This window comes from Heptranchias perlo, chromosome 18 (assembly GCF_035084215.1).
Source record: "Heptranchias perlo isolate sHepPer1 chromosome 18, sHepPer1.hap1, whole genome shotgun sequence".
Taxonomy (NCBI): domain Eukaryota; kingdom Metazoa; phylum Chordata; class Chondrichthyes; order Hexanchiformes; family Hexanchidae; genus Heptranchias; species Heptranchias perlo.
This window is the reverse complement of record NC_090342.1, coordinates 4,733,935-4,761,871: the sequence shown is the minus strand read 5'-3', so window position 1 is coordinate 4,761,871 and position 27,937 is coordinate 4,733,935. Positions and strand designations below refer to the sequence as shown.

Sequence of the window (27,937 nt, the reverse complement as noted above, 5' to 3'; positions counted from 1 at the left end):
GACCAGCACCACTAAACTTTATTTTAAGTTTATTCACAGATACAAAGCACCCATAAATGAAGTTAATTCAAGCATAAGATAAATGATTTCCATTGGCGGCAGTTGCAGGTGTAGCAGGTTGGTTGAGGTAAATACTTTCTGCATTTCACAAAAAAGGTGAGAACTAATTTTAATATGAATCACAAAGATTGCATTACTGACATTATCACCCATCATTAAGCCCTTTATGCTAATTTATATTTATGGTTTAGCTGAACTATAGACCATCCTGACATTTACTCCAAAGCCTTCTTGGGGCACAGGTATTGTAGGGTTACAATAATGTACTGGTTATATTACCAGGACTAGTAATGCAGAGACTATCAGTTCAAATCACACCACGGCCCCTAACTAAGATAATGAATTTAGTTTAAAACAATCTAGAGATCAATAAACTAGTGAAAGTAACCTTGATTGCTGTAAAAACCCAACTGGTTCACTAATGTCCTTTAAGAAAGGAAATCTGCTGTCCTTACCCAGTCTGGCCTATATGTGACTCCAGTCCCACTGGGAGAACCTTCACCACATGGACTGCAGCGGTTCAAGAAGGCGGCTCACCACCACCTTCTCAAGGGCAATTAGGGATGGGCAATAAAGGCTGGCCTTGCCAGTGACGTCCACATCCCATGAATGAATAATAAAAAAAACACCAATGTATGATGGGCGGGTGTATAATTGGGTATAACAGGCAGCTGATCCACTACCAGCTGTTTTGCGCCACGGCCAAAATAGAATTTCGCCCCCACTGAATCATTAAAAAACAGTGAAGTCGCTTTGGCATTTTTTGTTGACATCTTTATTTTTGTGCTCATCAAAATCGAGCTGAGAATTGTTGGTGCTGAGGAAAGGAACACTTATAATTTCAGGCACCCAGTGTCAGCACGGAGCTCTCCCAGTCACAGCATAGTCAGATGCAGTAGAGAGCTCCCTCTGCCCTGCCCCAGCAACGGGTTTCAGCCCCAAACTCACAACATCCCCATACTGTGGCCGTGTGATAGTCTCAGCCATCCTTAGGCTTTGCACGTGTGCACTGGCCAGAATATCAGAGTCAATCATCATGCACACAATATACCAGGGGATCCATTTTGTCATGAATTCACAAGGAGAGAATTGGAACTCCAATTGGTCTCCCGAGATCTGCTTGTAGCATTGAAGCAGCTTAACTGGGACGGTCTGGTGTGTGAGGTCGTTGTAACTCTTATCGCTGGTCGAGAAACGGGTGATGGGGGAATCGACCCCCCCGTTTTACATCTCGCCCAATTTCCTTTTCCATTGACGGTGTAAATATAGGAACAATGATGGACAGGAAAAGACCATCTGGTCCATGAAGCCTGTCCCACGCAGCTCTGATGCCTTGTGCGTTCCGCTACATACCCTCCCCCCACCCCCGAAACCGGAAGCCACGAGATCTCCAGGGAGAGGTGAAAAACCAGATAAAAAACCCAGGACAATTCGGGGGACAAAAAAAAAAATCTGGAAAATTCCCTTTAGATGATCGAAACCTCTTGTACCGGGCGATCTCCGCCCAGCCAGAAACAAGTCCAGCTCTCGCTGGAAGGAATTCAGCCAATCAGCGTCCACCGCATAGGGTTGCCAACTCTGGTTGGGCGAATTCCTGGAGGTTTCACCAAAGGACCTTCCACTTCTAACTTTTCCCCATCTCCCGATATTTTTAGAACTAATGAACGAAAGTGATCAAAAAAATGGGAAAAAAAACACCTTTCTGTTTTACTGCCCCTGTGATTTTTCTCCCGGGTTTTGGTCACAGCAATGATCGGGAGATTAATCTTTAACTCATGGAGACTCCAGGACAATCCTGGAGGGTTGGCAGCCCTGACACCGCACGAGTCGGCAGCCTATACAATGTGTGATTTGTTATCACCCGTTTTCCGCCCGTCGATAAAAGTTAAAATGAGCCCACTGTGTGCATGCGACTCTCTCCTTTTCTTTATAACATCATAAACAACAACTACTACTTGTATTTATATAGCGCCTTTGAAAGGCAGTAAAAGGTCACAAGGCGCTTCACAGAGGCGTAATCAGACAAAAGCAGGCACCGAGATAAAGGAGGTATTAGGAGGGGTGACCAAAAGTTTGGTTTTAAGGAGGGTCCTAAAGAAAGAAAAAAGAACTTGCATTTAAATAGCATATTTCACAACCTCAGGACGCCCCAAAGAGCATTACAGCCAATGAAGTACTTGTTTGAAGTGTAGTGATGTAGGAAACACGGCAGTCAATTTTGCGCACAGCAAGATCCCACAAACAGCAACGAGGTAATGACCAAATAATCTGTATTTTTTTTCGTGATGTTGGTTGAGGGATAAATGTTGATCAGGATACCGGGGAGAACTCCCCTGCTCGTCTTCTAAATAATGTCATGGGATCTTTTACGTGCACCTGAGAGGGCAGACGGGGCCTCAGTTTAACGTCGCATCCGAAAGGAGGGCTGTCTTGAGCTAGACTTTCCATTTTCTTTTCAAATTGTGCTTATTACAAGGATGATACCAAAACTGAGAGGATATCCTTATCAGCAAAGGCTGAACAGGCTGGGGCTCTTTTCTCTAGAAAAGAGAAGGCTGAGGGGTGACCTGATAGAGGTCTTCAAAATAATGAAGAGGTTTGATAGGGTAGACGTAGGGAAGATGTTTTCACTGTGGAAGAGACCAGAACTAGGGGCCATAAATATACGATAGTCACTAATAAATTCAATAGGGAATTCAGGAGAAACTTCTTTACCAACAGAGTGGTGAGAATGTGGAATTCGTTACCACATGGAGTAGTTGAGGCGAATAGCATAGATGCATTTAAGGGGAAGCTAGACAAACACATGAGGGAGAAAGGAATAGAAGGATATGCTGATAGGGTGAGATGAAGTAGGGTGGGAGGAGACACATGTGGAGGATAAATGCCGGCATAGACCAGTTGGGCCGAATGGCCTGTTTCTGTGCTGTAAATTCTACCTAACTCTATGTAACTAAGCAGCTCAAGGTATAAGTTTGGCAGCTGAATGGTAGCTTTATTAAATACATGGCTAGCATTGGTTAGTCAGATTGCGGCGTTGATGCTACAAGTATCAGCAGATGAGCCTGAACCTCTCCAAAGCTGCTTTCTTCGATTATTGTCGCAAACCAGCTTCCGGTAGTTTCTCCGCAGATACAAAAACAGCACCCAGGGCCATCGGTTCGGTTAGGTGGCACCTTACGGTGAGACAAGGATCCGTCTGACATTGCGTATTGCACCGGTAGAGAGATTAGTCTGTGTCATGGCTGAGAAATTAAAATGAAAATGTGAAGTCGTTTAAACGGAGACATGACCTTAAAATTTGGAACTTGAGCTGGTCAAAAGCACATCCAGAAAAAAGTTGTAGTTTATTGCAGAACTGCCCGACTTGGCCTATAAAAAGTGAGCAGCTCCACCCCACCGCCTCCTCCTCGCAACATAGCCCTGCCTCCGTTTCCATGGGGGTGGAACTCAAGAGCGTTCGGGGCCAGAGATGCAGCGGGGAGCGCCTGGAGACGGAGGCCCCAGCGGGGAGGACGACAGGGAGCAGGGGATGGACGGGGACCGAGCTGGGAACCGAGGAACGCCGACTCACCTAGCTCGCAGGCCGAGTCGGGAACTGCGCAGAACGGCCAGGCTGAACCCGGAGGCTGAAGGCAGGCGACCGAGGTCCCCGGGAGCGAAATGGGCTGACCTCAAAATGATTGGCCGGGACATGACCCCCGCCCCCCCGAACCCAACCCTCAACTCAATACTTACTTGGGAAGTGAGTCTATCAATGGATATGGTGGAAGTTACTTTACAGTTGTATAAAACTCTGGTTAGATCTCATCTAGAGAAATTTAGAGTTTAGAAATTTAGAGTTTAGAAATTGAGAGTTCTGGGCACTGCCCCTCTGGAAGGATATATTGGCCTTGAAGGGGGTGCAGCGCAGATTCACCAAAATGATACCGGGGCTAAAAGGGTTAAATTATGAGGGCAGGTTGCATAGACTAGCCTTGTATTCCCTTGAGTAAAGAAGATTAAGGGGTGATCTAATTGAGGTGTTTAAGATGATTAAAGGGTTTGATAGGGTAGATAGAGAGAAACTATTTCCTCTGGCGGGGGGAGGCCAGAATAAGGGGCATAACCTTAAAATTAAAATTAGAGCTCGGCCGTTCAGGGGTGATGTCAAGAAGCACTTCTTCACTCAAAGGGTAGTGGAAATCTGGAACTCTATCCCCAAAAAGCTGTTGAGGCTGGGGGTCAATTGAAAAATTCAAAACTGAGATTGATAGATTTTTGTTAGGCGAAGGGTATTAAGGGATATGGAACCAAGGTGGGTAAATGGAGTTAGGGTACAGATCAACCATGAACTAATTGAATGGCGGAACAGGCTCGAGGGGCTGAATGGCCTCCTCCTGTTCCTATATGGAGAGAAACCGGGGAATTGAGATTAAATAGGGCTCTGGTGAGACCACACCTGGAGCACTGTGTACAGTTTTGATCTCCCTACCTAAGGAAAATTATATTTGCCTTAGAGGGGGTGCAATGAAGGATGAAGGTTCACTAGATTGATTCCTGGGATGAGAGGGTTGTCCTATGAGGAGAGATTGAGTAGAATGGGCCTATACTCTCTGGAGTTTAGAAGAATGAGAGGTGATCTCATTGAAACATATAAAATTCCTAGAGGGCTTGACAGGGAGAGGCTGTTTCCCCCTGGCTGGAGAGTCCAGAACTAGGGTCAAAGTCTCAAGATAAGGAGTCAAACATTTAGGACCGAGATGAGAAAAAATGTCTTCACTCAGAGTGTTGTGAATCTTTGGAATTCTCTACCCCGGAGGGCTGTGGATGCTCGGTCATTGAGTATATTCAAGACTGAGATCGACAGATTTTTGGACACTAAGGGAATCACGGGATATGGGGATCGGGCGGGAAAGTGGAGTCGAGGTAGAAGATCAGCCATGATCTGATTGAATGGTGGAGCAGGCTCGAGGGACCGTATGGCCCACTGCTGCTTGTATTTCTTATGTTCTTAAAGAGATAGAGCTGCCACTGGCTAACAAAATGGTGGAGCAGGCTCGATGGGCCAAATGGCCCCATTCTGTTCTTGATGGGCCAAATGCCCCAAGCCTCCTTTTGTGTTTCTAACAGAGAAACACTGGGATTGAGTTTCCTCTGAACTTTTCCTGCTCCGCCTAAGTTAGGGTAGCTCAGGAGGAGAAGATCCGAGGAATTTTTACCGTTTAACAAAAGTTAGATTTGAAAATTTAACAAACCGTGAGGAAACAAGAAAGATCATAGGAGATCTTACTGAATCCAAACCAATAGTGTGAGGTAGATCTTGACATCAAAAAATAGGAAAGAACTTGCATTTATATAGCGCCTTTCACGACCTCAGGACGTCCCAGAGAGTTTTAAAGCCAATGAAATACTTCAGTGGAGATAAAAATGGGGAGAGATGTAAAACGGGCTGTCGACTCGCTATCACCCGTTTTACACCATCGCACAAAAACAAGACCTACTGCCCTTTTGAGTTTTAAGTTTTTGAAAATCTCTAATGAGACACTACAATTATACGGTTACAATTCCTACGTTCGCTTTTGAGGAGACGAGAAGCATTTTTGTTCAAACTGGAGGATTGAAGGGACTTCACTCAGGATGGCAGGATGTTGATCAGTGTCCTTTCATCTCTCCCCTTCTGGAGGGGGAAGGTAAGCGGGATCTCTTTGGAGTCGAGGTCATTCCAAGGAGACGCGCTTAGCAAAGGACGTTTGGCGCGATGTCAGCCCTCTGTGAGGGAATGGTAACTGGACGCCAGTTAGGTCTGTCGCACGCCAGGGCACTGTCAGTGAGTGACCAACCAGCCTGGTTCACTGGTGGGGATAACCTGAAACGGTCTCAGTGTAAAGGCGCCCTCTGAGAAGCACTCCCATGTTTAAGAGTCTCTGAACTCACGGGACTGGGATTTTTCCCTCTCGGTTCCAGATAACCCTGCAAGCCAATGCCTGCTGGGCTGGGAGATCCATGCTGGACCAGCAGTGTGGGGTTTGCCAGTGCTCTATGCACGGTTGTAGTTGGTTACACTCACTCGAGGGTCCCTAAGCTTTGGCTCTGCTGACCTGCAACCAGGCTCTCTGGTAAATGAGTTGTGTCCCTTTGGGTAATGGGCAAACATAGAAATGCATAGAAGTTACAACATGGAAACATCCTTCCTTTAGTGAAAGCACTTAGTCCAACAAAGAGTATCACTTACCCGAGAAGTCCAACTGGAACTTGGTATCATTAACATAAAAGGTCATGCATCCCTGTTGGTTCTGCTCGTATTCAGATTCAATCTCCCTACTCGTCACCGAGCATTCAGTGTCCGTTCCGCTCTGTGAGATAAAGAAGAAAATCAGAAATCCTGGAATGCCAAAAGGCCACTGGATCCAACAGTCCTGCTGCTTCCAACAGGCCGTGCCATCGTGAGATCTCCCCGCCTCACTTAACCTGTCCGCTTCGGACTGGTTGGCTGCCGACCAGTTTGTCCCGGCGCTGGTTAAGTTGCAAGCTACCCACTTGAGTCTGGTCCGAAGTGCATGTGTATGTTTGGTGATGGCACAGGCGATCTCTCGTGTTTGGTGATGTTTGTTCCATAGGATTTAGTTGCCGTACGGCTACCTCCCATATGTTTGGTGGATTTAGTTGCCTCTCGGAGAGACTCTGGCAGTTTTGAGTGACAGCTGTCTTTTGTCAGTCACCGAGCAGAATAGACTTGAACTCATGACGGCCAATTCTCTGGGAGCTGGGCGTGTCTGCACACTGGCAGGTGGGATTTCAGTTCTCACCGATCACAATTTTCATAAAACACGATCTTTGTTTCATCCCAGGCAGTGACTTGGGGCACTGTGAGCAGTTCAGGTCTCCGTTTTATAAAAAGGATACAGAGAAGGTGCAAAAAAATATTTACAAGGATTATATCAGAACTGAGAGGTTATACCTATCAGGAAAGATTGAACAGGCTGGGACTCTTTTCTCTAGAAAAGAGAAGACTGAGGGCTGACCCCTTAAAGAGGTCTTTAAAATTATGAAAGGGTTTGATAGGGTAGATGTAGAGAAGATGTTTCCACTTGCTGGGGAGACCAGAACTAGGGGTCACAAATATAAGATAGACACTAATAAATCCAATAGGGAATTCAAGAGAAACATCTTTACCCAGAGAGTGGTGAGAATGTGGAACTCGTTATCACAAGGAGCAGTTGAGGCGAATAGCATAGATGCATTTAAGGGGAAGCTGGATAAACATGTGAGGGAGAAAGGAATAGAAGGATATGCTGATAGGGTTAGATGAAGTAGGAAGGGAGGAGGCTCATGTGGAGCATAAACACCGGCATGGACCTGTTGGGCCGAGTGGCCTGTTTCTGTGCTGTACATTCTCTGTAATTCTGTCACAAAATGTTTCCTTACCCGCGTTTTGAAGTCATACCAGACGCCATGTTTTCCTTCGAACTGCCACGTGCTCTGCTGCCCAGAGATGTCCAACTGCCTCAGCGATTCTGAAACACTAACCATCGCACAAAAAAAAGAGCAGATTTTAGAATCACTGCCTGGGATGAGGCAGAGGTGCTTTTAACACTTAAAAAAACAAAACACCTTTAAACCTACCGAGAAGGGCCCAACATTGGCACATTAGGCCTGGAGAAGGTTGGAACATAAGAACATAAGAAACAGAAGCAGGAGTGGGCCATACGGCCCCTCGAGCCTGCTCCGCCATTCAATAAGATCATGGCTGATCTTCGACCTCAACTCCACTTTCCCACCCGATCCCCCTATCCCTTGATTCCTTTAGAGTCCAAAAATCTATCGATCTCAGTCTTGAATATACTCAACGACTGAGCATCCACAGCCCTCTGGGGTAGAGAATTCCAAAGATTCACCACCTTCTAAGTGAAGAAATTCCTCCTCATCTCAGTCCTAAATGGCTGACCCGTTATCAATGTTGGGGAGGGATTGGTAAACGAAGATGGGGATTTTGAATTGAGCACTTTGAGGGGGGGGTGGTGTGTGGAGGGGGGGGGGTGGAGGGTAGCCAATGGAGGTCAATGAGGTCAGGGAAGGTTGGTGAGCAAGACTGGGTGTGGGATAGATCCTGGGTGGTGGACATTTGGCAGAATTGGAGTGACATAGAATTTACAGCACAGAAACAGGCCATTCAGCCCAACTGGTCTATGCCAGTGTTTATGCTCCACTTGAGCCTCCTCCCACCCTACTTTGCCTAACCACATCAGCATATTATGTAGGATGGAGCTTTGGGAGTCTAGTATGGAAGGTGTAGGAGAAATTGAACTTGGGGAGGGGAGGCAACAAAAGACAAGGTTGAAGGTTTTCATGTTGATGGGGATGAGGCCTCTGTTGTTGCAGAGGTGGAAATGGCTGGTCTCGGTGGAAGACAGGGATATGGGAGGTATGAAGCTCAGCTCAAGATCAGGTAGGACCTTCATCAATAGGGGAGCAGCTGTGGAGAGGGATGGGATCAAGAGCCAAGCGGCTGAGTTTGTAACAAGAGCCAAACAGGATTGCTCTCTTTTGTTTTCCAGTAGTAATTAGGAACAAGTTTTGGCTCACTGTCAGCCGTGGCTCAGTCACCTCTGAGTCAGAAGGTCGTGGGTTCAAGTCCCACTCCAGAGACTTGAGCACAAAATCTAGGCTGACACTCGCAGTGCGGTACTGAGGGAGTGCAGCACTGTCGGAGGTGCCGTCTTTTGGGTGAGATGTTAAACCGAGGCTGCGTCTGCCCTCTCGGGTGGATGTAAAAGATCCCACGGCCACTATTTTGAAGAAGAGCAGGGGAGTTCTCCCCCGGCCAATTTTTATCTCTCAACCAACATCACTAAGAACAGATGATCTGGTCATTATCACATTGCTGTTTGTGGGATCTTGCTGTGCACAAATTGGCTGCCGTGTTTTCTACATTACAACAGTGACTATACTTCAAGAAAGTACTTCATTAGCTGCAAAGCGCTTTGGGACATCCTGAGGTGGTGGAAGGCGCTATATAAATGCAATTTCTTTCTTTTCCTTTCTCGGTGTTGTGTGGGCTGAGCTCACCTGCAGCTGCCCTTCCCTCTGCTTCTAAACTTCGGTCTCCGTCGGAGTCTTCTTTTTGTTCCAGTTGCCACGTTGATCTGTACCATTTCTAGAAAAAATAAGAGACGTCTCTCAGGGAACAGGAAGAGAAAGCTGATTATATATTAATAAGTTCAAAGACAGTAGACAGGTACAAAATACAATCGGAAGAGCTAATGGAAGGCTGGCCTTTATCTCAAGGGGGGCTGGAATACAAAGGGGAGGAAGTGATGCTTCAGTTGTACAGAGCCTTGGTTAGACCCCACCTGGAGAACTGCGTTCAGTTTTGGGCACCGCACCTCAGGAAGGGGTACAGTGCAGATTCACCAGAATGATGCTGGGGCTTAGAGGGTTAAATTATGAGGACAGGTTGCATAAACTTGGCTTGTATTCCCTTGAGATTAGAAGATTGAGGGGTGACCTGATCGAGGTGTTTAAAATGTTAAAAAGGTTTGATAGGGTAGAAACGGAGAAACTGTTTCTTCTGGTGGGGGAATCAAGAACGAGGGGACGTAATCCTGAAATTAGAGCTGTGCCATTTAGGAGGGAAATCTCAAGATGCACTTTTTCACACGGAGGGTCGTGGAGCTGTCGGCCTGAAAAGGCTGCGGATGCTGGAGGACAATTGGAGCTTTCAAGACTGAGAACGGCAGATTTTTGATCGGTAAGGTTATCAAGGGATATGGAGCAATAATGGGTAAATGGAGCTGAGGTACAGGTCAGCCCTGATCTAATTGAATGGCGGAGCAGGCTCGAGGGGCTGAATGGCCTCCTCCTGTTCCTATGTTCCTAAAGCAAGATGCAAACACTAAAAGCAGAGTTGCATAAATGACATTTAAGATAACTAGTAAAAGCACCAGAGGCGAGATGAGGAGATTTTTTTTTCAAGGAGTGAGTTGTTATTATCTGGAATGCGCTGCCTAAAAGGGAGGTAGAAGCAGACTCAATAGTAACTTTCAAAAGGAAATTGGATATATACTTAAAAAAGAAAAAACATTGCAGGGCTATGGGGAAAGAGCGGAGGAGTGGAGCTAATTGGAAAGTTCTTATAGAGAGCTGGCACAGGCACGATGGGCCGAATGGCCTCTTTCTGTGCTGTAAGATTCTATGATTGAACGACAGTGTGTTACCAAACTCAGTGAATTGCAGTAGGAGTGCAGCTAATACTTTCTCTGTATAATTTTACTCCTCCTGTTTAATACCAGTCATGTCAGTGAGCCTGAGCCTTCCGCGACCTTTATCAAAAGACATTTGAAAAGCCTACATAACTTGTTTCATTAGTCTCTAGTGCACTGTTAATATTTATCTCTATCTATTCATCAACCTGAGATTCAAGGCATGTTACTCAAACTTACCCCGAAAGCAGATCTTGTAAGATTTTTGATTCAATGAAATCTGGATGAAATTGTGCATTTTCAGCTTGTATTGATTCTCAATGTCAGCACTTCTGATGGCGTTATCCTATTAATAAAGAGGCATAGATCAATTCCGGTAATTAAGTACAAGAGTAACAGCTCTGATGCAATGCAACCTAGGTTTCAGCCCAGTGCAGCAAGAACATAGGAACATTAGGGATAGGAGTAGGCCATTCAGCCCCTCCAGCCTGCTCCGCCATTCAATTAGATCATGGCTGATCTGTACCTCAACGCCATATCCCTTGATACCCTTTCCCAACAAAAATCTCTCGATCTCAGTCTTGGAAGCTTCAATTGACCCCCACCATCCACAGCCTTTCTGGGGGAGAGAATTCCAGATTTCTACTACCCTCTGTGTGAAAAAGTGCTTCCTGATTTCACTCGTAAACGGCTTGAACATATGAACATAAGAAATTGGAGCAGGAGTAGGCCATACAGCCCCTCGAGCCTGCTCCTCCATTCAATCAGATCATGTAAAGAATCTTACAACACCAGGTTATAGTCCAACAATCAGATCATGGCTGACCTTCGATCTCAACTCCACTTTACTGCACTATCCCCATATTCCTTGATTCCCCTGGAGTCCAAAAGTCTACTGATCTCAGCCTTGAACATATTCAACGACCGAGCAGCCACAGCCCTCTGGGGTAGAGAATTCCAAAGATTCACAACCCTCTGTGTGACGAAATTCCTCCCCATCTCAGTCTTAAATGGCCGACCCCTTATCCTGTGACTATGCCCTTTAGTTCTAGTTCTAGTCTTGGCTCTAATTTTAAGACGATGTCTCCTCGTTTTTGATTCCCTCCTAAATGGCCTAGCTTTAATTTTGTGCTACCACTGAACCACAGTTGGAGAGAGCTAATGGGAGGCAGGGGAAGTGCTAGCGTGTAGGGCCCAGACATTTCAAGGCTCTGCCACCAATGATGGAAAGGGTGATGCAAAGAAGGCCAGAGTCGGACGAGAGGAAAGTAGGCTGACGAATGTTTCAGACTTAGGCTCTAGAGGATTTCGTGCACGGTGTCAGCTGTGGCTCAGTGAGTAGCACTCTTGCATCTGATTCAGAACATAGTAACAGGAGTAGGCCATTCAGCCCCTCGTGCCTGCTCCGCCATTTGATAAGATCATGGTTGATCTGTGATCTAGCTCCATATACCTGCCTTTGGCCCATATCCCTTAATACCTTTGGTTGCCAAAAAGCTATCTATCTCACATTTAAATTTAGCAATTGAGCTAGTATCAATTGCCGTTTGCGGAAGAGAGTTCCAAACTTCTACCACCCTAGAAGATCATGGGTTCAATTCCCACTCCAGGGACTTAAGTACATAAACTAGGCTGAAACTCCTTTGCAGTACAGAATGAGTGCTGCACTGTCAGAGGTGCTGTCTTATGGATGAGGTTAAACTGAGGCCTTGTCTTCCCTCTCAGGTGGATGTAAAAAATCCCCTAGCACTATTTGAAGAAGAATAGGGGAGTTCTCTGGGTGTCCTAGCCAATATGTTTCCCTCAACATAACACCACCAAAATCAGATTATCTGATCATTTGTCTCATTGCTGTTTGTGGGACCTTGCTGTGTGCAAATTGGCTGCCATGTTTCCTACATAACAACAGTGAGGATGTGAAAGGTGCTATATCAATGCAAGTTTTTGTTTTCAACGACGATGAGGGTTTTGAATTCAATGCATGGGGGAATGGGCGACACCACGAGAGTGGTCAGGACAGAAGGAATAGGAGGAGCAGGACTTAGTGGGGGATAGGATGCAGGCGACGGAGATTTCGGACATGTTGGAGTTTGTGTAGGGTGCAGCGTAGCAGGCCAGTGAGGAGAGTGTTGGAGAAGGTGGGGTTGGATGTGACAAACACATGGACGAGGGTTTCAGCAATGGTCGGGTGATTCAGAAGTTAAAACATGACTTCCATACTTGGCACAATGCAAACCTGTACTCATACCTTTGCTGAAAATTGTTTCCATTTGTGGTTACAACGATAATACCAAAGCCATTCATCTTTGTTTGGGGAACTCGGAAAGTTCTTGCGTTGAACTTGGAGATCTTTCCCACAGACTTTCATCTTATTAAAATCAATTGCGATCTTGCTGAAAAATACAGAATATTCACTGACTGTAACCCCTGTACATTACTGCCTGATCATCACAGTGAATTCCAGCTCAGTGACGTTCAGTTACCCCTTCAAATCTCACCCACGCCACTCAATGAAGGCGCCAAGGAAAGGCTAGCTACTTCTCCTTGGGAGAGGAAAAGTAGTAGGACATTCGTCCCCAAAACATTCCCTTGAACATCCTAGATGTTTCCTCAGGAGGCAGCCGGTTGACTGCATGCCTTCTGTTGGGTGTGACCCAGGAGACAGAAGAGATTTACCTTCAAAATGAAAAAAAGACATGATCCTATATATCTATCCATATTATCTTATCTATTGATCTTTCAATATCTCCATCGTTCTATTTATCTCTATCTCTTATTCAATCCACTTATCATTCTATATTTATCTCATTCTATTCTATTCTATTGGTTATTGGTCACTACCCAAAGTAGAAGTGATGTAATCGGCAGGATTCCTGCCTGGGAATTAAAAAAATATATTCATTCTCGGGATGTGGGCATCGTGGCAAGGCCGGCATTTATTGCCCATTCCTAAACATTCACTCCCTTCACCACCGGCGCACAGTGGCTGCAGTGTGTACCATCCACAGGATGCACTGCAGCAACTCGCCAAGGCTTCTTCGACAGCACCTCCCAAACCCGCGACCTCTTCCACCTAGAAGGACAAGAGCAGCAGGTACATGGGAACAACATCACCTGCACGTTCCCCTCCAAGTCACACACCATCCCGACTCAAGGGCAATTAGGGATGGGCAATAAATGCCAGCCTGGCCAGCAACGCCCACATCCCATGAACGAATAAAAAAAAAAGTTGCCCCTTGAGAAGGCAGTGGTGGGCCTTCTTCTTGAACTTCTTCAGTCCGTGTGGTGAAGGGATTCCCGCAGTGCTGTTAGGTTGGGATTTCCAGGATTTTGACCCAACGCCGATAAAGGAACGGCCGATATATGTTCAAGTCGGGATGGTGTGTGACCTGGAGGGAACGTGCAGGTGGTGTTGTTCCCATGCACCTGCTGCCCTTGTCCTTCTAGGTGGTGGAGATCGCGGGTTTGGGAGGTGCTGTCGAAGAAATCTTGGTGAGTTGCTGTAGTGCATCCTGTAAATAGTACACACTGCAGCCACAGTGCCAGTGGTGGAGGGAGTGGATATTTAAGGTGGCGGATGGGGTGCCAATCAAGCGGGCTGCTTTGTCCTGGATGGTGTCGAGCTTCTTGAATGTTGTTGGAGCTGCACTCATCCAGGCAAGTGGAGAGTATTCCATCACACTCCTAACTTGTGCCTTGTAGATGGTGGAAAGGCTTTGGGGAGTCAGGAGGTGAGTCACTCGCCGCAGAACACCCAGCCTCTGACTTGCTCTTGTCGCCACAGTATTTATGTGGCTGGTCCAGTTCAGTTTCTGGTCAATGGTGGTCCCCAGGATGTTGATGGTGGGGGATTCAGCGATGGTAATGCCGTTGAATGTCAAGGGGAGAAGGTTAGACTCTCTCTTGTTGGAGATGGTCATTGCCTGGCACTTGTCTGGCGCGAATGTTACTTGCCACTTATCAGTCCAAGCCTGGATATTGTCCAGGTCTTGCTGCATGTGGGCTCGGACTGCTTCATTATCTGAGGGGTTGCGAATGGAACTGAACACTGTGCAATCATCTGCGAACAGCCCCACTTCTGACCTTATGGCGCAGTGAAGGTCATTGATGAAGCATTTGATAGTTGGGCCTGGAACAAGCTTGGATGCTTGTGGAAAGCTGTTTTAGATGCTTTCCCCGGATTACAATTTATTCCTTTACTCTCCTGCTGCAACCATTTGACAACCCTCGTAAGTTTCAAACAGCTCACCCATATCTTGAATTGTACAGTTTGATGCCTTTGGCCCCAGGCAGCGAGTACTGAGCCTCTATGATGTAATCGGATTTGATATCATTCCATCCTTGCCCGTCATTAACCTGCCATTGGTAATTCTTCCCTTCAGGCCGTCTCCTTGTTTCTGTTGATTGTTAAATTAATATTTAAGAGAAGAAAAACATGAATAGTAGAAGCACTTAACGGTTGCACAACTTGCCGGCTACGTTCTGGGCGACCCTTTATTTGGGAGGGGAGGGGCAAGAAATTTGTGTTCATAGATAAGGAATGCTGGCATTGGACATTCAAATATTATTTAACTTTAGCATCAGGTTAGTTATAGCACAACAACAACAACAACAACAACAACAACAACAACGTGCATTTATATAGCACGTTTAACACAGTAAAACGTCCCACGGTGCCTCACTGGAGCGTTATAGACAATAAGGAGATATTAGGACAGGTGACCAAAAGCTTGGTCAAAGAGGTAGGTTTTAAGGAGCGTCTTAAAGGAGGAGAGAGAGAGAGAGGTAGAGAGGCGGGGAGGTTTAGGGAGGGAATTCCAGAGCTTAGGGCCTAAGCAGCTGAAGGCACGGCCGCCAATAGTGGAACAAAGGAAATCGGGGGATACGCAAGAGGCCAGAATTGGAGGAACGCAGAGATCTCGGAGGGTTGTAGGGCTGGAGGAGGTTACAGAGATAGGGAGGGGCCGAGGCCATGGAGGGATTTGAACACAAGGATGAGAATCTTTACATATGTCACTGCTGAGGGTTTCGATAACACCGTCCTCACTTAATAAATAAACAGAACCTCACTTGTTTGTCTGTCTTGATCCAATGATGAGGAAGATTCGGTGTCATAAGTGATCCTGTGGCTCAGTTTACACTTTGATCCGTACTTGCAGTTTCCCTTCAAGTAATATTTACAAACATGCAGGTATGTGCAGTTCCTGTCCTTGCATTTACTTTCATTATAATATTTGCATGGCTGGAAGGAGAGAGAGACATACTGACTTTAAGACATGCTTTGATGAAGATTGCTAACTAGATTTTTCAGGATGTCCAGTTCTGCTCACTGAGACACTGCTCATTGAGAACTATTAAATGTTGGTGTTCAGACGGATTTAGTGTTCCTTGCACACGAAACACAGAAAGTTAACATGCTGGTATAGCAAACAATTAGGAAGGCAAATGGTATGTTAGCTGTTAATGCAATGGGGTTGGAGAATAAGAGTAAGGAGGTCTTGCTGCAATTATGCAGGATTTTGGTGAGATCACACCTGGAGTACTGTGTACAGTTTTGGTTTCTGTACCTAAGGAAGGATATACTTGCAATGAAGGTTCACTAGGTTGATTCCTGGGATGAGAGGATTTTCCTATGAGGAGAGATTGAGTAAAATGGGCCTGTATTCTTTGGAGTTTAGAAGAATGAGAGGTGATCTCATTGAAAAGTATAAAATTCTTAGAGGGCTTGACAGGGTCGATGCTGAGAGGCTTTTTCCCCTGACTGGAGAGTCTAGAACTTTAAAAAAATTTATTCATAGGATGTGGGCATCGCTGGCAAGACCAGCATTTATTGCCCATCCCTAATTGCCCTTGAGAAGGTGGTGGTGAGTCGCCTTCTTGAACCGCTGCAGTCCGTGTGGTGAAGGTTCTCCCACAGTGCTGTTATGAAGGGAGTTCCAGGATTTTGACCCAGCAATGATGAAGGAACAGTGATATATTTCCAAGTCAGGATAGTGTGTTACTTGGAGGGGAACGTGCAGGTGGTGTTGTTCCCATGCGCCTGCTGCCCTCATCCTTCTAGCTGGTAGAGGTCGCCGGTTTGGGAGGTGCTGTCGAAGAAGCCTTGGCGAGTTGCTGCAGTGCATCCTGTAGATGCTAGGGAGCATAATCTCAGGATAAGGGGTCGGACATTTAGGACTGAGATGAGGAGGAATTTCTTCAGTCAGAGGGTTGTGAATCTTTGGAATTCTCTACCCCAGAGGGCTGTGGATGCTCAGTCGTTGAGTATATTCAAGATTGAGATCGACAGATTTTTGGACACTGAGGGAATCAAGAGATATGGGGATCAGGCGGGAAAGTAGAGTCGAGGTCGAAGATCAGCCATGATCTTATTGAATGGCGGAGCAGGCTCAAGGGGCCAACTCCTGCTCCTATTTCTTATGTTCTTACACAAGGGAAACACTCAAGTATTGGAGGCAGGACAGGGAAGAGCCGCGACGCTTAACACAAATGTTAGGGGTCTGAGTTATGAGGAACGATTGGAAAGAATCATAGAATCGAACAGAACAGAAGGAGGCCATTCAGCCCATCGCACCTGTGCCGGCTCTTTGAAAGAGTGATCCAATTAGTCCCACTCTCCCGCTCTTTCCCCATAGCCCTGAACATTTTTCTTTTCAAGTATATATCCACACACCATTCCGACTTGGACATATATCGACATTCCTGCATCATCCCTGGGTGAAAATCCCGGAACTCCCTACCTATCGGTACTGTGGGTAGCACTTTCACCACACGGACTTCAGCAGTTCAAGAAGAGGGCACGCTACCACCTTCTCGAGGGCAACTAGGGATGAGCAACAAATGCTGGCCTTGCCAGCGACGTCCAAGAATTAATAAATAATTAAAAAACACAACTATCTTCGTTACCAAGATTCTAGTTCGTGATAGGAACAGGAGTAGGCCATTCGTGTCCATTCCATGAGATCATGGCTGATCTGTATCCTATCTCCATCCACCCACCTTGGCTCCATATCCCTTAATACCCTTGACTAGCAAAAATCTACCAATCTCAGATTTAAAATGATTAATTGAGCTAGCAGCTGCTGCTTTTTGTGGGAGAGAGTTCCACACTTCTATCACCCTATGCATGAAAAAGTGTTTCCTGACTTCTCTCCTGAATGGCCTGGCTCTGATTTATAGGCTATGTCCCCTTGTCCTAGACTATGCACCAGCTGGAAAAAGTTTCTCTCTATCCATCCCATCAATTCCTTTCAAAATTCTAAAAACCTCAATCAAATCACCCCCTAACCTTCTATTTTTAAATCATTTTTAAAGATAAAAGGGGGACACTTGAACTGTCTTCAGTCAAACAGGAATTGGCAGCAGGCCCTGACTCAAGCCTGTGTCTTTATAGTTTCCCCAATTCTATCCAGGATGATTCTACTGAGGCCTCACAAAAGAGTAAATTCACGGATCCCGCCTTCCAGCGGGAGCTGCTTTCAAAGGGAGAGTGGCTCGGAGACAGGGCCTTCACACTGCAGCGTTGACTCCCCCGACCCGTGCTCTGAAGTGCTGCTCCCCACTGGGAGCGTGGGATGGGTGAAGTTGCCCAACAAAGAGGGCAAGTGGAATAAAGCATGGGGCGAAGACAAGGAGGTGAGCGGGAGACAGTCTGTTTGCAGGTGATTTTGACGAAGATATTGCTGTTATGAGATCTAAATTCAATCACCATACGCTCCAATCACGTTCTGTGAATTGAGAAACCTTGACGGTTTGTCATGAGAGAGGCAGTGGGGATACCGGAGCTGGCTTCAATGTTCCTGGGTTAGCGGTGAAATCAGCATTTCTGCTCCTGATTGCTAGTCTTTCAGGAGCGAGATTAGAAAACATTTCTACGCACAAAGGGTTGTAGAAGTTTGGAACTCTCTTCCGCAAACGGCAATTGATACTAGCTCAATTGCTAAATTTAAATCTGAGATATATAGCTTTTTGGCAACCAAAGGGATATGGGCCAAAGGCAGGTATATGGAGTCAGATCACAGATCAGCCATGATCTTATCAAATGGCGGAGCAGGCACGAGGGGCTGAATGGCCTACACCTGTTCCTATGTTCCTATGTTCCATTCCAGTGATTCACACTGGAAGTGTGCGTGTGTGGACACAGATGGTGACAGAACCCAGCTCACTGGTGAGAACCCCAATGGTTCATTTATCTCCTGGCCCTCACTGTTCAAGCTCACAGGTGGACAATGATCACTTGAGTGACTTGGGGAAAAACTGCTGCTGGTGAAACAATCTTCAACCCAGAGATGTCACCTTCAGGAGAGGGAGAAAATTAAAGTTCACGTGCAATTGAAGTGCCAATTCCTATTGTAGGGTACAGGATTTCTGGTAAACATTAGCATGGCCAATTTGTAAAAATAATGACTCTTTGGACGTGTTGGCTAAATGGAAGGAAGAAACAGCCTGTAAGCTGTTGAACAGATGTTTTTGTTTAGATAACCACATTCCACAGACCTTTGTCTGCTGATAAGAAACCGGAATAGACTACCACCAGCGAGAGTACAAAAAAAAAACTTTTTTATGGTGGTCAGAAGCCATAAGGCTGAGACAAAGAAAATCTCATTCGGTATTGATCGCGTTACCTAAAAAACTGTATAAAAAGGAGATCGAACTGACCTACTCTCGGGAGAGGAGAGGCATTCGTCAAGGAGAGGCAACATGAAGAAGAGGCAGAAGATGAAGGTGAGGAAGAATCATATTGGTAGACACTCCAGGGTTCCCTCCTCCAGAACAAGATGGTTTGGTCCACCTGCGTTCTGAACTGTATTTCATCAGTGGGTATTGTCTAGATCTGTGGCTTGTTGTCATTTGGCAATCGAATAAAGTGCTTAGTAATCTTAGTACTGGTTTCTGTGATTGTTGTCTCCGCTTAAGGTTAGAACTAGTAATAGGGTTATTTCCCTAAACATAGGGACAAACGAAAATAATAATAATCTTACACTATCAATGGTGGCCTCCAATCTGTGGTCATTTTTCACTTGGTTAATTCTGTTTGCTCTAATGAACCAAAAGCTCCACCTTCATCATCTCATGGGGCTTCCATGTCTTTCATGCTCCACTATGCTTGTCGCTCAGTTAGCGTGCCCCCTCATGACCTTCTCATTTGACTACATGATTCCTTGTATCAGGTACGCACCTGGTGCTTGGTCTCTGTTCCTCTTGCCCCACACGCTTCGCTGTCTTCATCAGATGTTCCTTCAGAAAGGCTGTCCGTATCATATCCGCTCATCTCTTCGTCCTCACTAAAGCTGACGTCGCCTTCATCGTCATAGCTATCTTCCTCTTGAGTAAAAGAAAGAAGAAAGACTTGCGTTTCTAGCGCGCCTTTCACAACCTCAGGACGTCCCAAAGCCCTTTACAGCAAATGAAGCACTTTTTGAAGTGTAGTCACTGTTGTAATGTAGGAAACGCGGCAGCCAATCCCACTAACAGCAATATGATAATGACCAGATAATCTGTTTTATTGATGTTGGTTGAGGGATAAATATTGGCCAGGACACCGAGGAGAACTGTGATTGTTGACAGAGGAAGCCCTAGAGGAGTACAAAAAGTGCAGGGGGATACTTAAAAAAGAAATTAGGAGATCAAGGAGGGGCCATGAAATAACACTGGCGAGCAAAATAAAGGAAAATCCTAAGATGTTTTATAAGTATATTAAGGGTAAGAGGATGACTAGGGAAAAAATTGGGCCCATTAGGGACAAAAATGGCAATCTGTGTGTGGAGCCGGCAGATGTAGGAGGGGTTCTAAATGAATTTTTTGCATCTGTTTTCACTATGGAGAAGGACGATGTAGACATAGAAATACGGCAGGGGGACTGTGATATAGTCGAACATATTAACATCGAGCGGGAGGAGGTATTGGCAGGCCTAAAAATGGATAAATCCCCAGGCCCGGACTAAATGTATCCCAGGCTACTGTGTGAGGCAAAGGAGGAGATTGCGGGGGCTCTAACACATATATTCAGAACCTCTCTGGCCACAGGGGATGTGCCAGAGGACTGGAGAACCGCTAATGTAGTACCATTATTCAAGAAGGGGAGTAGGGAAAAACCGGGGAACTACAGGCCAGTGAGCCTAACATCAGTGGTAGGAAAATTATTGGAAAAAATTCTGAAGAACAAAATTAGTCTCCACTTGGAGAAGCAAGGATTAATCAGGGATAGTCAACATGGCTTTGTCAAGGGAAGATCATGTCTGACTAATTTGATTGAATTTTTTGAGGGGATGACTAGGCGTGTGGATGAGGGTAACGCAGTGGATGTGGTATACATGGATTTCAGTAAGGCCTTCGATAAAGTCCCCCACAGGAGACTGGTCAAGAAGGTACGAGCCCATGGAATCCAGGGTGCCTTGGCACTTTGGATACAAAACTGGCTTAGTGGCAGAAGGCAGAGGGTGATGGTCGAAGGTTGTTTTTGTGACTGGAAGCCTGTGGCCAGTGGGGTACCACAGGGATCGGTGCTGGGTCCCTTGCTGTTTGTGGTCTACATTAATGACTTGGATATGAATGTAAAAGGTATGATCAGTAAGTTCGCTGATGATACAAAAATTGGTAGGGTGGTAAATAGCGAGGAGGATAGCCTCAGTCTGCAGGACGATATAGATGGGTTGGTCAGATGGGCGGAACAGTGGCAAATGGAATTTAACCCGGAAAAGTGCGAGGTGATGCACTTTGGAGGGACTAACAAGGCAAGGGAATACACAATGAATGGGAGGACCCTAGGCAAGACAGAGGGTCAGAGGGATCTTGGTGTGCAAGTTCACAGATCCCTGAAGGCGGCGGAACAGGTAGATAAGGTGGTAAAGAAGACATATGGGATACTTGCCTTTATTAGCCGAGGCATAGAATATAAGAGCAAGGAGGTTATGATGGAGCTGTATAAAACACTGGTTAGGCCATAGCTGGAGTACTGTGTGCAGTTCTGGTCGCCACACTACAGGAAGGATGTGATCGCTTTGGAGAGGGTGCAGAGGAGATTCACCAGGATGTTACCAGGGCTGGAGCGCTTCAGCTATGAAGAGGGACTGGGAAGATTGGGTTTGTTTTCCTTGGAGCAGAGGAGGCTGAGGGGGGACATGATTGAGGTGTACAAAATTATGAGGGGCACAGATAGGATGGATACTAAGGAGCTTTTTCCCTTCGTTGAGGGTTCTATAACAAGGGGATATAGATTCAAGGTAAAAGGCGGGAGGTTTAGAGGGGATTTGAGAAAGAACTTTTTCACCCAGAGGGTGGTTGGAGTCTGGAACTCACTGCCTGAAAGGGTTGTGGAGGCAGGAACCCTCACAACATTCAAGAAGCATTTGGATGAGCACTTGAAATGCCATAGCATACAAGGCTACGGACCAAATGCTGGAATATGGGATTAGATTAGACTGGGCTTGATGGCCGGCGTGGACACGATGGGCCGAAGGGCCTCTATCCGTGCTGTATAACTCTATGACTCTATGACTCTAAACTCCCCTGCTCTTCTTCAAAATGGTGCCATGGGATCTTTTACATCCACTTGAGAGGGCAGACGGGGCCTCGGTTTAACATCTTATTCGAGAGACGGCACCTTTGACAGTGCAGCACTCCCTCAGTACTGCACTGGGAGAGTCAGCTTAGATTTTTGTGCTCAAGACCTTGGAGTGAGGACTATGACCTTCTGACTCAGAGGCGAGAGTGCTACCCACTGGGCCACCAAAAGAAAGAACCTCAGGAGGCCCCAAAAGTACTTCACAACCAATGAGTTCATTTGAAGTGCAGTCACCATCGTCATGTAGGCAAACAAAGAGCGGGGAGACGGGTGGGGCACACGGCAGGGCAGTGGAAAGACGATGGGCCAAACCTAACACTGGAAAAAGTCTGCAGCCCAGACCTTGAACAGTCCGTTCTCTCACCGATCTGCAGTGTGTTTCCAGCATGTTCAGTTTTTATAAAACATTTTTTAACCTTATATTCAGTTGGAAGTAATTCCCAAGCTGGTTTGCTGGTAAATAAGTTAATAAAATAACATTAAATCAGCTGTCCAATAACAATTTTTTAAAAAATTATAAAGAAATAACATTTAATAAACAGGCTGGGGTTAATTTCTACAGTAAACAGAAGGGTGAGGGGCGACCTGATAGAGGTCTTTATGATTATGAAAGGGTTTGATAGGGTAGACGTAGAGAAGATGTTTCCACTTGTGGGGGAGACCAGAACTAGGGGTCATAAATATAAAATAGTCACTAATAAATCCAATAGGGAATTCAGGAGCAATTTCTTTAACCAGAGAGTGGTGAGAATGTGGAACTCGCTACCACAAGGAGTAGTTGAGGCGAATAGTGTAGATGCATTTAAGGGGAAGCTAGATAAACACATGAGGGAGAAAGGAATAGAAGGATATGCCGATAGGGTGAGATGAAGAGGGGTTGGGAGGAGGCTCGTGTGAAGCTCGGGAGAGGGGGGGGGGGAGAGGGGGGGGGAGAGGGGGGTGGGGTGGAGGGGGGGGTTGTTCGAGAGAGACCAGAAGAGTAGGGGATACAATAGGAAGATATGAACCAAGAGATGGTCAGACAGAGAGAGAGAGGAGCTCGGGTCCAGAGCAGCAGCCAATAAATGCACGGGGGTAGGTGCAAAGTGGAAACTTCGAGTTACATGTACAGCCAATGAGCTAACTTATAAATGGTCTTGAGGACAGAGTGCAAGAGACAGGTGGCTAGAAATTCAGAGACAGCCTGAACGTCGGAGTGTAAAGTCTGTCTGGTGATTGAAAAAGCAATGGGAGCATCTGGAGCCCGCCTAACGGTTGGGAGTCCAGGATCCATGAGGTGATTGGACTCAGGATCACCTGGTGGATGGAAAGGCTAGAGTTTGCCTGGTGGCCTGAAGCTGGGGCCTGGTGGGAGTTTGAGGCCTGAGGTCTAACTGGTGGTTCAGATTTGAGACCTGGCCATCCACTGAAGTCAAGACCCTGGCCAATAGTCAAAGGTCTGGGTTTGCAGGCAGATGAAGAACCGGAAATAAGTGTTCAGTAAAAGTCAGCAAAAGGCACCTCCCGAACCCGCGACCTCCACCACCTAGAAGGACAATGGCAGCAGGTTCCCCTCCAAGTCGCACACCATCCCGACTTGGAAATATATCGCCGTTCCTTCATCGTCGCTGGGTCAAAATCCTGGAACTCCCTTCCTAACAGCACTGTGGGAGAACCTTCACCACACGGACTGCAACGGCTAGACCACACTGTGAACGGTTCCGGTCTCCATATTATAAAAAGGATATAAAGGCACTGGAGAAGGTGCACAAAAAGGTTTACTAGGATGATACCAGATTTAAGAGGTTATAACTATCAGGAAAGATTGAACAGGCTGGGGCTCTTTTCTCTAGAAAACAGAAGACTGAGGGGTGAGGTCTTTAAGATTGTGAAAGGGTTTGATAGGGTAAACATAGACAAGATGTTTCCACTTGCGGGGAGACTGGAATTAGGGCCCATAAATATAAGAAAGTCACCAATAAATCTAATAGGCAATTCAACAACGATTTGCATTTATACAGCGTCTTTAACGTAGTAAAACATCCCAAAGCGTTTCACGGGAACATTATCAAACAAAATTTGACACCAAGCCACTTAAGGACAAGTGACCAAAAGTTTGCTCAAAGAGGTAGGTTTTAAGGAGCATCTTAAAGGAGGAGAGAGAGGTGGAGAGGCGGAGAGGTTTAGGGAGGGAATTCCAGAGCTTACGCCTAGGCAGCTGAAGGCACGGCCGCCAATGGTGGAGCGATTAAAATTGAGGATGTGCTAGAGGCAAGAATTGGAGGAGCGCAGAGATCTCGGAGGGTTGCAGGGCTGGAGGAGGTTACAGAGATAGGGAGGGGCGAGGCCATGGAGAGATTTGAAAACAAGGATGAGAATTTTAAAATCGAGGCGTTCCCGGACCGGGAGCCAATGTAGGTCAGTGAGCACAGGGGTGATGGGAGAACGGGACTTGGTGCGAGTTAGGAAACGGGCAGCGAGTTTTGGTTGAGGTCAAGTTTATGGAGGGTGGAAGATGGGAGGCCGACCAGGAGAGCATTTGGATAGTCGAGTTTAGAGGTAACAAAGGCATGGATGAGGGTTTCAGCAGCAGATGAGCTGAGGCAGGGGCGGAGACAGGCGATGTTACGGAGGTAGAAGTAGGCGGTCTTGGTGATGGAGCGGATATGTGGCCAGAAACTCATCTCCGGGCCAAATAGGACACCAAGGTTGCAAACTGTCTGGTTCAGTCTCAGACAGTGGCCAGGGAGAGGGATGGAGTCAGTGGTGAGGGAACAAAGTTTGTGGCAGGGACTGAAGACAATGGCTTCGGTCTTCCCAATATTTAGTTGGAGGAAATTTTTGCTCATCCAGTACTGGATGTCGGAGAAGCAGTGTGACAAATGAGAGACATTGAATGGGTCGAGGGAGGTGGTGGTGAGGAAGAGCTGGGTGTCGTCAGCACATAAGCGGAATCTGACGTCGTGTTTTTGGATGATGTTGCCATGTAGATGAGAAATAGGAGGGGGCCCAGGATAGATCCTTGGGGGACTCCAGAGGTAACGGTGCAGGAGCGGGAAGAGAAGCCATTGCAGGTGATTCTCTGGCTACGACTGGATAGATAAGAATGGAACCAGGCGAGCGCAGTCCCACCCAGCTGGACGACGGAGGAGAGGCGATGGAGGAGGATGGTGTGGTCAACCGTGTCAAAGGCTGCAGCCAGGTGGAGAAGGATGAGGAGGGATAGTTTACCGCGGTCACAGTCACACAGGATGTCATTTGTGACTTTGATAAGGGCTGTTTCAGTACTGTGGCAGGGGCGGAAACCTGATTGGAGGGATTCAAACATGGAGTAGCGAGCAGGAGGAAGGAATAGAAGGAAATTCTGATAGGGTGAGGTGAAGAAGGGAGGGAGGAGGCTCGTGTGGAGCATAAACATCAGCGTGGACCAGTTGGGCTGAATGGCCTGTTTCTGTTATGTACATTCTGTGTAAGAAGAAGGCGGCTCACCACCACCTTCTCAAGGGGCAATTAGGGATGGGCAATAAATGCCAGCCTTGCCAGCGATGCCCACATCCCAAGAATGAATTGTTTAAAAATTTGTATGAAAGAGATTTTTTTTAAATGATGTGCTAGATCGGTGCAGCTAAAAGCAATGGGGCTCTCCACTTCCAACAGATACGCTGGGTCATTGGGAACTATCTTGTAAATAGGAAAACTTGTCTCCTTCTTTCCAAAAAATACACCCTATTACAGTTTCATATCAAGATGGTTTTGATAATATTTTATCAGTTGATTCATAACCTGTTTGGTGAACTTCTGGGTAGGATAATTCACCAATCACCCTGATCCAGACTAAGTTTCACATTACAGGCACAGCGAGGCTCAATATCTTACAGCTTCCTCCTTCTACAACAAAACACGGTGTTTATTATTATTGGGTTGAATCTCCCACGGAAAGAAACCGTCATCCGGGATCACCCGATCGTGTAAACAGTGCTCAAATCTAAATTCCTTTCTGTTTGATTTTTTTTTTAAACCTGTTCTTTGATGTGACTGAAGGGTAGCGAGAAAGAGCAGAGCTCTCCGCTCCCATCGCAGTGCAGCCTCGACCAACAGCAGGCGGGTGAAGTAGGCAGCTCCCAGAGCCCCCCAGGTACTGAGATCACCCAGCAACTGGGGCAGTCCCCTTTGCATCTTCAACACCTTCCTGAACCCCCCTTGAACCATCCACGAGTACCCGACAAGCGTTAGGCGGGTCTCCACTCAAAATGAACTCCACTCTGCGCATTTTTGTTAAAACACCGGTGCTAAAACACCAAAAAAAAAACAGATTAGCTGTGATATCTTTCTGTGAGATCTTCCTGTGCACAAAATGGCTGTTGTTTTCTTGCTTGTGTCACTGCATTTAAGAGTAATTCATTGGAATGAGAAGCAATTTGTTTGAAGGACTTGCTAAACACTAGTCTGTTATTGTTACATCTGTATGTCTCTCTCTTTTTCATACTGTTCCTTACTCTTTCTCTCCCTTTTTGTCTTTTTCCTTTCTCTCCCTCCGTCTGTGTGTCTCGTTGTGTCACACACACTGTCTTTCTGCTTCTCCCTCTCTTGCTCTCCCCTTTTCCTCTGTCTCCTTCAATCTATTTACCCCCTCCCTCCTCTCATCTCAAATTCATAACGGAAACCTTTTTCATTTACAATAAAAGGGTCTGTGCTGACAATTATAATGTCGCATCTAAGGGGAAGTTAGTTTGAGTACACGAGGGAGAAAGGAATAGAGTGAGATGAAGAGGGGGCGGGAGGAGTTCCGTGTGGAGCATAAACACCAGCACAGACCAGTTGGGCCGAATGGCCTGTTTCTATGCTGTAAATTCTGTGCAAAAAAAAAATAACACAGAGCTAGTGAGAAAGCCTACATCAAAAGTCCATGAGGAATCTTCCAATATCTCATCCACATCGAAACGAAGCCTTGTAATTGTGTTTGGGTCTGAATCTGTCAGCTATCAATTTTCCTTTCACTTTCGTTTGGCATTGGGAATGGAAGAAAAAGGGGACGCCTGGAAAAACCCTCCGAGCGGGTGGTCACTCGCTCGGCTCAAGGTCTGAATAGGGGTCCTTGGGATCGGGGAGTGGCGTTGACCACTGGTCAGTTGACTCCGCATTATTGGGACAGAGCGAAAAGGGGATCTTCACGTCGTTCAACCAAACCCCCCACCCCCAATGGGATCAAGAATTTCCCCCCTACCCCTCTCCCCTGGTCTGACACCCCCAATGTTCAATCGGTCAGAATAAATAAACCCGGTTGCCCAAGTCCCTGAAATTAGCTTTGGAGCCCGGTCAGTAGGAAATTAACACCCCCGCCCCGGTAATTAACATCAGGTTAGATTTCCCCCCCATTGCCCCGTGTGGGAATTGGGGGATCAAACCGGCCCTTAAACTCCACTCACCATAAATTGGTCCTGCGAACGAAGCCATGGCGAACTCTTCGGGACTCTTTCTTCCCTCAAATCAACTTTCGTTTCCTTCGGAGTTGCGAGTTGACTCATCAAATGTTTGACGTCCGGCCAAGTTGCGAGGGCGGAGAGCTGAGCATCAGTGGGATATCATCAGAGAGCTCCAGCTCAGGTCGGGCCAGAGTGACCCATTTCTAAGATGTCAGGATGGTGAACTCTTAGGACTCGTGGAAGAGTTGGCCCTGGGCCTTTTTTAATTTGACCTGTAGGGGTGACACTAAGTTGCCCCAAACGGGAACTTAACATTATGATAACAAGTGTCCTTAGTTGTTATTGCACTACTAATACAATAACCAAACACTGGGTTCAAAATAAATAGACATGCACAGTTAGAGCATCAGAACACAAATAACAAATTATAATATCACAACGAGTGTCTAAAATCCATTCCATACCCTGCGAAGCCCATTGGCCACAGAAGGAACTATAGTTGGACAGGGGACTTTTGTTGTACTCTTAAAGGTGCTTCATAAATGTAAGTTGTGTTGAGAGGTGGGGGTGACAGAATCATTGAATCTTACAGCACAGAATGAGACCATTTGGCCCATCGTGCCTGTGCCGGCTCTTTAAAAGAGCTATCCAATTTGTCCGACTCCCCTCTGCTCTTTTCCCATAGCCCTACAGTTTTCCCCCCTTCAAGTGCTGTGTTCATCCAATTCCCT

At 46.4% G+C, this 27,937-nt stretch overlaps 1 protein-coding gene across 1 annotated transcript; it reads right to left on the bottom strand.

Annotated features, from left to right (window-relative positions):
* si:ch211-244b2.4 (uncharacterized protein LOC541512 homolog) lies at window positions 1-27,392 on the bottom strand. Its single transcript, XM_067999262.1, has 10 exons — window positions 27,210-27,392; window positions 19,420-19,565; window positions 15,312-15,483; window positions 14,491-14,638; window positions 12,490-12,634; window positions 10,482-10,587; window positions 9,109-9,196; window positions 7,468-7,564; window positions 6,275-6,395; window positions 1-3,305 (listed from the first exon to the last, which is right to left on the bottom strand). The coding sequence occupies exons 1-10, from the start codon at window positions 27,235-27,237 to the stop codon at window positions 3,238-3,240; spliced, it is 1,119 nt and encodes a 372-aa protein (XP_067855363.1). The 5' UTR covers window positions 27,238-27,392; the 3' UTR covers window positions 1-3,237.
* Window positions 27,393-27,937: the final 545 nt, after the last annotated feature.